The sequence below is a fragment of the Chiloscyllium plagiosum genome, chromosome 28, assembly GCF_004010195.1.
Source record: "Chiloscyllium plagiosum isolate BGI_BamShark_2017 chromosome 28, ASM401019v2, whole genome shotgun sequence".
In the NCBI taxonomy this organism is placed as follows: Eukaryota; Metazoa; Chordata; class Chondrichthyes; order Orectolobiformes; family Hemiscylliidae; genus Chiloscyllium; species Chiloscyllium plagiosum.
This window is the reverse complement of record NC_057737.1, coordinates 1,916,877-1,927,338: the sequence shown is the minus strand read 5'-3', so window position 1 is coordinate 1,927,338 and position 10,462 is coordinate 1,916,877. Positions and strand designations below refer to the sequence as shown.

Genomic DNA, 10,462 nt, shown 5'->3' with positions numbered 1-10,462 from the left:
ATGGAACAGGGTACTCAGTCAGATTCCCGCGTTGTGAGGTGTTTAAATGTAGATCTCGGAAATAAGAGGCTGCTCATCAGCCCTTTCCCACACCATCTTTAACCTGGTACTCCCACCAAAGAGCCCACTGATGGTTTCCAAAGTCTCTCAGAATCCTATTACTACATACTTCTCTTAATTCATCTTCACACAGATTGATTTAGTTTCTATCAAATGTAGGAGCAGAAGGACATTCAGCCCATCTAATTGGTTTCACCTTTCAATGAGATCATGGCTGATTTGAAAATCCTCAACTGCACTTTGCTGCTTTTCTCCATACCCCTTGTTATCCTTACTGATTAAAAATCTCTCTGTCTTAGCCTTTTTGTAGAGAGAGCAGCGCTCTGTAAACATTCAGAATTTTACAGCTTCTTTAAGTAAGGGTGCATATTATACATGAATTATACATGAGTTAGCTCCTTTTTTCTGCATCTGGAACTGAACGTCACAGCAGAATGCAGTCACTCCTGGTTAAGGTAATCCATCCTGAGCATAGTTTAGTGCTTTCCTTTTAGATCCACAAACCAATATTCAGTTTCACTCCCTGAGACTATAGGAGAACAGAAGTTGAGAAACTCTTGCCAAGAAGCAGGGAGATGGCGGAAGAAAACTGATGCCCGCCTGATTCCCCTCGTCAGCTGCAGCTCATTCCACCATTTAGAACTGGTCTGTCACTCACTCACAAACTTCAATTGCAAATGGCTCATGCCTGTGGTGCTGAGGTAACTTTGATTTCACTGCCACAGAGAATGGGTGAAGTCAACTGAATACATTTAAGGGAAAGTAAGACAAGAGAGATCGTAGGGTTGCACAAGTTTCCACAAGTGGAACATAAGCTCCAGCATGGACTGGTTGGGTTGACTGGTCTGTTCCTGCGTTCTTTATTCCTTGCCCTACCCACCTCCTGCCACGATAAAACCGAATTCCCTCCCGCAGACCATCAGGCACCGTGCCAGAGGCTCCAGTAACTGCCAAAAGCACTCACCGTAATGACTGAAGTCAGCAGCGCACAGCAACATAGGAGAGAAGAGAAAACACCGTTAAAACATTGCCAAGTCAACAGATAGAGAGCACAGAGCTTCAAACAGGCAAGGTTTTACAATCTAACCACCAGCAAGGACCAGAATCACTTACACATGGTAACACACTCTTTGGCTCAATAAGTCCATGCCGACCACGTTTCCCAAACTAAACTAGTCCCACTTGGCCCATATCCCTCTAAACGTTTCCTATTCATTGACCCATCCAGATGCCTTTTAAATGTTGTAACTGTACCTGCACCTACCACTTCCTCTGGCAGCTCATTCCACACACAAACCACCGTCTGTGTGCAAAGGCTGCCCGTCTTCACAATATCACCAGGTTTATACCACAACCAATTAAATCCAACCAATGAGAACAGACATATTAGCTGTGTATTTGAGATTTTCAGGATACCAGTGACCTGGCACAGGCTGCACTGATTTTCCATTCCACATTTACCCCCTGGATAGGGTAAGAGTCAGAGGGGGCAAAGGGAGTGGTTGACAGTTTCCCTTCCTTTACAGGAGACTGTGCATTCTTTTCAAAAAATTAAAAACGAGGAGCTATGGTGCTGGAAAAGTAATGTGACTCGGACAGCAAGCCAGAACTCCAGGCTATTGATCTCAGAATATTGGGTCAAATCTCACCAAGGAGACCTACTGACATCCACCTTCTAAAAGCTCATCTCAGGGACGGTTAAAAATCATCTGGGTGAACAGGGAAGGAAATCTGCTGTCCTTACCTGTTCTGGTCCATGTGACTCCAGACCCACAGCAAAGGGATTGGAGGGGAGTGGGAAGCAGAGGACAAATGCGAAATCACACTTGCCACTCAATGACCAACAAAGCACTGCCTGCCATCACTGGGGGAGGGTTTCTGTTCAGTAGGACATGTTTCTCATTACAGAGAGAGAAGATCATAATCGAGGGCACCATGCCAATGCAGTCCTGAGAAGGTCTGAGACCAGAGTTGTTGTTTATCAGGACAGAGCAATAGAAAGGAAAAGGCCCTCATCCTGTCTGCGTGCTCACGAGGATAATAAAACATTCCCACTGCTTGTGGAATCAGCCCTGACACCAAAAACACAGCTACATTATGTGGCAAAGTAATAGCACGTACAGAATCAGGTGGTGAGACAAGGTCTCTTCACATTTTTAAAAAAAGGTCACAAATGATAATCTAGTTATCGCCCAACTGCCTGCAGACTTAATGAAATATTTACACGGTTCTGAAGTAACACTACTATCCCATATAGCAAGGATCCAGTATCACCTCACTGTCACAGCAATGTCACATTCCACCAGCACTGGACCAAGGTTATAAATTAAAGAGGAGTGTAGAAATCTGCAGGCCTGAGATGGTTGTTCTCTCTGCTTTCTCTGTGGTGTGTTTTATCCAGAGAACAGACAGCAAGGGAAGATTAATCTCAATTGCTCACCTCATCACTTAAACTAATATCTCTCACATAAAAGTGGAGCATCAGCACTGTCTTCTTAAAGGGGCGGTGTTCTTTGGGAGTATGAGTTGAGGAGAGATTTAAAAGGATTAAGATCCTCTAACTGTGGATATGCATTGGCCTAAAGCTGGCAGACATTTTGACAAATGATAATTGCAAAAGAAGTTAAACTGTCCAGAAGCCTTGTATTCACATGCAGCACCATCAGGTTTCTCAGTCACTATCCACGCACCCCTCCCCCATTCTCTCTCTCGATCATCCCAAATGGCTGATATCCCATCAGGACTCTCCTGACACTATAGTTACACAATCCTAACACTCATCCCACCAAACAGAGCTAAGGCAAGAAAATAGCCCAGGAGAGGGATTATTTAAACTACAATGTACTAACATGTCTCAGCCGTGTGGTATGTGAATGGATTGTAGAAATCTTCATCCTTGTTTTTGCCCCTTCATTCCAACTCAACCCTTGGTTGTTTCTCCCAGCTCTGTACATTTGCTCAGGTAAACTTTGCTGCCTGTCTAATAACTTGCAACAAGTGCCTCTCCCTCATCACTCCTGTGCCTGCAGACTTACACCAGCTTCCTGTTCAGCAATGCCTTCACTTTAAAATTCTCATCCTTGTTGGCAAATCTCTCCCGCCCTACTCATGCAATCTCCTCCAGGCTGACATCCCTTCAATTCCAAGCTCATTGGCAGCCCTTCCTTTAGCTGCCAGCACCGCCCCCAACCCCCTTCCCCAGTTCTGGAACCCCCTCCCGACCTCTTTGCTTCAGTCCTCTTTTAAGATGCTCCTTAAACTGACCTTGTTGACCAGGTCCCTCATAACCACACCTTTCAATTGCTAATGCTCCTATGAAGTGCCTTGGGTATTTTCACGCTGCTATATAAATGCAAGCTGTTGTTGATCATGCCAAGGTCTGAAATGTCTAGGCATGACACAGCAAGAACGAGAGCCTGAATCATCTTGTTGGGATTTAAAGTGTTGCTTTTGGGAGAGCGAAACACAACACTACCAGCTGCAAATTCAGGCATCGGTGGGGGTGAAGTCAACTTAGCTTTGTATAATGGATGCCTTCATGAAGGTCAACATTTACCTCCACTGGTCCCAAGGGGGTGGTAGTGAGCTGCCCTCCTGTCACTGAGGAAGTGGTTTCATAGATTGAAATGTTTTCTAGTGCACTACAGAGAGAATGTTAAGTCAAACGAGACTGGAGCTTAGTTTGCTCAATAAATCAAACCAAGCTTCTCACGAAAAGGTAACAAAGAATTTTCTAGTTTTTTCATTTTGGTTATTTTACTTATGCTTTTAAGTTTCATAACTTAGTAGGGAAAACTAGAAGGATAAAAATGTTAAATGTTTTGAAACCAACTGGAAGAAGAAACCAAACCTGTTGTGAGAGATGATGGAACTGGAGCAGTCACATCTTCTGAAGAATTCTATCAGCTTGATTCCCTATTGACTGAAGCTCAGCGGAGTCAAAAACATGACAAGTCAAGAGCAATGGGTCTGGCTCCCACTTGCAGCAATAAGACTTGCAAAGCATTGTCTGTTCTATTTTTCCCTCATTAGCCAGCCCCAGCTCCATGCACAGCATCTACTCACCAGTTCTGCAGTATGGGTACGCGTTCCAAGCCTTCTCATGCACGTTCAGAGCTCCCTCAGGAGCCAGCATCTGCACAAACTTGGGCACCTTGCTGCAAGAACAAAATGGTTATGGTTTCTCTAGTCTCAGCATAAAGCCAGGTTTTGGGCTAATGACATGCAACAATTCCATGCACACAGAGTCGAGCGTCTGGAAAACACTTCCAGTTAAAACACCAGAGAGAAGACCGTAAAATCTTGATTGAACGTGAGTGAACGGTTGGGTCTGGCTAGTTGGAAAGGCCAAGGTGAATTGTCTGGCTTTCTGCAGTCTCTTATTTTAGGATTGTCACGTGACAGAAATTGCAGAATCTAGTCACTCTCAACCTTTTTGTTTAAAAAGCACATTGTATAGCTGTCCAACATCTGAGTGCATTGAGGTGAATGCTTCTTAAACAAAAGCTGAAACCATATCAGGATCGTGTAGGTTCAGAACTTAAACCTCGCGCAAGTACCAGTCACCTTGCCACCCCATGCTTCTCACTAACCAAGCACAAGAGAGACCACAGAAAGGAAAGGGAGAGGGATTTACATTGAGATGTCCAATGGCCATGAAATGTGCAGTGTTTTACAGCCAACAAGCTAATTTTGAAGAGCTGATGCTGTAGCAGTACAGGAAATATGGCAGCCGCCCCCATACATCAGGCAAAAGTGAGGACTGCAGATGCTGGAGATTAGAGTCAAGATCAGAGTGGTGCTGGGAAAAGCACAGCAGGTCAGGCAGCATCCGAGAAGCAGGAAAATTGACGTTTCGGACAGGAGCCCTTCATCAGGATGCTGCCTGACCTGCTGTGCTTTTCCAGCACCACTCTAATCTTGACGCCACGCATACATCAACCCACAGACAGCAATGTGGGCCTGACCAGGTAACCTGCTTATAGTGATGTCGATTGAGATCCAGATTGGCCCAAGGATGCTGAAGAGAACTGCTCTGCACATCCTTGAAAAAGTGCCATGGGATCCCTAACATCCATCCAGGCAGGCAGGCAAGACCTGAGTTTAGTGTCTCACCTGAAAGACAGCACCTCCAACAGTTCACAGCTCACTCAACTGGAGTGCCAGCTTTGAGTCTTGTATTACAGCCCTGATTACAAAGTCCACTGGTAACACCCCCACCATTCTCCTCAGTACCATCAGCTCTGCTGTCTAATTACTGACCCAGAATTTCATTTTACTCATCAGTCAGTGACTCCTTAGTAATTAACTACACTTAAATATTAAAGACATATGTAATGGACATCTTAAGGCACAGCAGAAACTACATAAGAACAAGCCCTTTGCCTTTCCTCATTTCCATTCCAACTTTTCCCACCTAGCTTTCCATCTAGAGGCGAGTCAGGATCCAAACTAAATGACGGAACAGGCTCAGGCGGCTGAATGGCCTTCTCCCAGATGTCCTTTTAGGGCTTCCCGAGTACTGCTGCTGGCTGGTAAAACTGGAGTTTTGACACAAGCTGATCACAGATCATCCAATCCTGGGATGTTGTGATGGCTCATCTCCCTTACAATCATCATAGCTTCAGAAATTGTTGGTATAGACCACTCAGCCCACTGGACCTGCTCCATCATTCCATAACATCATGGCTGATTTGATTGTGGCATCCCTACACTCTCTTGTTGATGAAAACATTCTATAAAGCTTTTAAAATGCACAGCCTGCTGTCAATTAAAGCATCACTTCCCATCATCCCCGAGTCGTCCCCATTTGGTGTTGTGCTGAGTTCACCCTCCAATGAAATTTCCAGCAAGTATATCTAGTGCTCTTAAAGCTAACAGCAGAGGTTGGTCAGACAGACTGACAAATCAGCTGTAAGCCTGCTCCAATCGTTACCTCCGGGAGTGGGGAGCGCGGTGGTTCAGTGATTAACACTGCTGCCTCACAGCACCAGGGACCCAGGTTCAATTCCACCCTCAGGCAACTGTGTGTGAAGCTGGCACATTCTCCCCATGTCTGCGTGGGTTTCCTCTGGGTGCTCTGGTTTCCTCCCACAATCCAAAGATATGCAGGTCAGGTGAAGTAGTGTTCAGGGATGTGTAGGTTAGGTGCATTAGTCAGGGGTAAATGTAGGGTAGGGGAATGGGTTAGTCTTCAAAGGGTTAGTGTGGACTTGTTGGGTCGAAGGGCCTGTTTCCATACTGTAGGGATTCTAAATTCTAACCCTTCAGTTTGTGTGGTGATCATTACTAAGACTAGCTCTTTATTTCAGATAATACTTGACTTTAAATCACCTGGGATGCTGGGATGGAATCTGCTAGTAAGCTCTGCATTATTAATCTATCAACAAACCCTCTACACGTCACAGACCCGTGTTGATACTCACCAGATACCACTCCCCTCGCCCTCCACCCCCACCCCTTACCGTTGAAGGTGGTAGATCTTGTGCGTGTACTGTCCTTTCTCACCATCTTTCTCATATGGCTCATTCTGTAACACTTCAACACCTTCACCGCCACCAGTCTCATTCTTACTTGCCTCTGCCACAGAATACAACTGTCCCACCTGGTACTGCAGAGGCAAACAAACATATTTGGAGAGAAAGAATTAAGAGTTTAAATGCTTTATTCAGTTTCTCATTAAAATTCCTAGCTCTCAGGACATACCCCACTGTTGTGGGCAGAAACATCTACAGGTGATTAGAATACACTGCAACACTGTCATTTTGCATTATGACTACAGAGTAAGAATGTATTTCTATAGTGCCTTCCACTAAAACAGGATACTCCAAAGCACTTTAACCCAATTAAGTGCTTCTTGTGATAAAAGAAAAACATCAGTGTATTTGTGCACAATATTGTATTGCTTTTTGAGGGAGCTTAATCTCAAACAGAGTCTCTGGGCACCTGGGTGAGATCAATATTGACCAGGAAAACCAGCAGAAGAGCTCAGCATGACCTGGTTTAACAGCTCACCTGAAAGCTAGCATCTCTGATGATCAGCACTCCCTCAGTACTTGCACTGGGAGCACTAGCCACACGTCTCTGGAGTGGGACTTCTGTCAGAGAGGGATGAGAAAATGCACACCCTTCAAAGTAACAGCAGGCACTGGTTACGCAGCAGGATAGCACCATTATCCAGCCAGTTTCGCTAGGGACTCTCATCCACACCAACACCAAAACATTCAAACATTGGGCAAGTCATTACAGTGATATGTACACAAGTGATTTTTCTCCCTCTATTAGGGAAGCAACCTTAATGACTGGTTAGGGTTAAGGGTTCTCACATATAGTACTGTGTACAATCGTGCTCACGTATCTAGTAGCACTTGAGAAATCGGTTTGTCTGATTAGTGTCCTTCTAATTGCAAGTCTGGCTTTATCTTCTAATAGCATTAACCAGATCCTTAAACCCTGCGACTTACTGCAGCTCAGACTCTCAATGCAGCCATTGTCAGAGGTCACAATTGATTGTATAATTTATAACTCATTGCACAATTCACTTGCCGTTCACATTTAAGAATGCGGAGTTAGTTTGTGGACTGTCCAATTCTGCTCTGCATTGAGCTAGGATTGCAGCTCCCTGCTCCCCAAATGAACACTAAACATCAAACATTTTCAAAACATTCATTCATGGTCATGGGTAATGCTAGCTAGGCCAACATTTAATAGCAATTCCACACTGAGGGGGATGAGTCACTTTCTTGAACTGCTGCAGTCTGCCTGCTGTTGGTAGACCCACAATGCTGCTCGGGAGGGTGTGGCAGTGAAGGAGTGGTGAGATTCTTCCCAGTCAGGATGGGGAGGAGCTTGGAGGGAAACTTGCAGGCAGTGGTGCTCCCATCAATCTGAAGGGACTTGAAATGTGAAAGCAGTTTCACTGTCAATAGATGCTGCTCAAGCTGAGTTTCTCCTTTGTGTTTGCTTCAAAATTTCCAGCATCCATAGTATATTGCATTTATTATCTATTAGCATTCTCCATTTAAGCAGTAGAGGTTACTGGTTTGGAAGGTGCTGTCGGAGGAGTCTTGGTTTGTTGCAGCAGTACATCCTGTAGAAGGTACACATTGCTGTCACTGTGTGCTGGTGGCAGACAGAGTGAATTATCAAGTTATTAGTATCAAGTGGATGTGATACTAATCAAGCAGGGGCTGCTTTGTCCTGGATGGTGTCAGGCTTCCTAAGTGTTGTTGGAGCTGACCCCATCTAGGCAGGTGGGGAGTATTCCATCACACTCCTGACCTGTGCCTTGTAGATGGTGGACAGGCTTTGGGGAATCAGGAGGTGAGTGATTCACCACAGTAATCCTAGCCTCTGACCTGCTCTTGTAGCTACTGTATTGATATGAACGTCCTGATAACCCTCCAAAATGCTGACAGCAGGGTAATGCCACTGTATTTCAAGTGAAATGGTAAGATTATCTCGTTTCGTAAAGATGGTCATTGTCTGATACTTGTGGAGTGTGAATATTACTTAGTACCAAACAGTCTAACCTGGAAGGCACCCAGGGTCTGCTGCACACGGACACAGACGGAGTCAGCATGAGAGGGGCAATAGCAATACTAGGATTGTCACTGGACTAGTAATGCAGAGGGTGAGCTGAACAGTCTGAGGACATGGGTTCGAATCCCACTACAGATGGTGACATTGGAATTCGGTTAATCAGAACCGCTGTAAATAAAAAGTAGTTCCAAGGCAATCATCAAACCATTATTAATCATTAAAACACAACTGGTTCACTAATGTCCTTCAGGGAAGGAAATCTGCAGCAGGAAGGATCTGCCCTGGGCTCCTTGGCACAGGATGTAGGGAATACTCTGGGTGGGTGAGGGCTTCACTCTCCATGACAAAGAGGGGCTCAACAGAAGCACTGTTAAATGAGCTGCTCAACCCCCTAAAGGGTATTACTGTTGGACATGGCCTGCAGCAGGTGGTGATAGATCCAAGAGGGATGAACAGATCTGACCTCACCCTTACCTACACAGTGTCCCAGCTTCTCATTCAGGATACCTTCCACACCTTATGAAACTACCACCACAGACTTCAAACAGATATGGCCCTACCCAAAACTGGGCACCCACAAGGCGTTGTAAGGCAGCAGGAGAATCGTATTCAACTGCATGGCTCATACCTTCATTCCCATCAAGCCTGGGGCATCTACCCTGGTTCAAAGGAGGGTATGCCAGGAGCAGCACCTGCCATACCTAAAAATGAGCAGTCTACAAGGCGAGGCTACATGGATGCCAAGCAGAATAAGCAGCAAGTGAGAGATAGACCTGAGCGATCCCACAACCAGCTGATTGATTTAACCTCTGCAGACTGCAACCTCCAGTCGTGAATGGTGGAGGACAGTCAAACAACTCGGAGAAAGTGAGGACTGCAGATGCTGGAGATCAGAGTCGAGAGTGTGGTGCTGGAAAAGTACAGCTGGTCAGGCACCATCCGAGGAGCTGGACAATCAACGTTTCTTCTTGAAGAGGAGCTTATGCCTGAATTCTCCTGCTCTTCAGATGCTGCCTGACCAGCTGTGCTTTTCCAGCACCACACACTCAACAAGGCTCTATGAATATCATCATCCTCAATGATGAAGAGCCCAACACATCAGTGTAAAAGATAAGGCAGAAGCATTTGCAACACTGCTGAATGGATGATCCACTTCAACCTTCACCAGAGACCTCCTCTCCCCCCACCACCCCCCATCACAGACGCCAGTCTTCAGCCAAACCAATTCACTCCACGTGATATCAACAAACATACTACAAAGGCTATGGGACCTGACAATATCCCGGCAATAATATCAAAGTTCTGAGCTTCAGAACTTGTCTGGCCAAGCTCTTGCAGTACAATTTCAACACTGACAACTGACCAAAAATGTGAAACATTGCCCAGGTAAATGAAATAACTCCACAAAGGCTGGTATCCCATCACCAAGTCTCTCTTTATTGACATGTGGAGAGTCTTCCACACTGATCCAGCTCCCTCAGAGCCAGCTCTCTGAACAGGGATGTCTGACACTGCTGTTTCTTTGTCAGCCAGGGCTCCCTCATTGGATCAGATTAACAGCCCTCATATTCTATGAGGTCCACCTTTCTGACTTCATTACAATCACAATAGACAATAGGTGCAGGAGTAGGCCATTCTGCCCTTCGAGCCTGCACCACCATTCAATATGATCATGGCTGATCATCCTCAATCAGTATCCTGTTCCTGCCTTATCTCCATAACCCTTGATTCCACAATCCTTGAGAGCTCTATCCAACTCTTTCTTAAATGAATCCAGAGACTGAGCCTCCACTGCCCTCTGGGGCAGAGCAATCCACACAGCCACCACTCTCTGGGTAAAGAAGTTTCTCCTCATCTCTGT

General features: G+C 45.5%; 1 protein-coding gene across 7 annotated transcripts in view; it reads right to left on the bottom strand.

The window, feature by feature from the left end:
- Positions 1 to 4,094: 4,094 nt before the first annotated feature.
- LOC122563876 (phosphatidylinositol transfer protein alpha isoform-like) overlaps positions 4,095 to 10,462 on the bottom strand; it is a 32,391-nt gene continuing 26,023 nt past the window's right edge. For 3 of the 7 annotated variants that reach the window (XR_006315761.1, XR_006315759.1, XR_006315760.1), the window contains exons 2-3: positions 6,525 to 6,670; positions 4,105 to 4,217 (exon numbers count right to left, since the gene is read on the bottom strand). Coding sequence is in view for 2 of the 7 variants with exons in the window: in XM_043718079.1 (XP_043574014.1) it covers positions 4,118 to 4,217; positions 6,525 to 6,670; positions 7,075 to 7,233 (405 nt within the window). In the remaining 5 variants the exon portion in view is untranslated. Of the gene's footprint in view, positions 4,218 to 6,524; positions 6,671 to 7,074; positions 7,249 to 10,462 lie in introns of those variants that run through there. The other 4 variants (XR_006315757.1, XR_006315758.1, XM_043718079.1 and 1 more) reach the window with 3 other exon arrangements.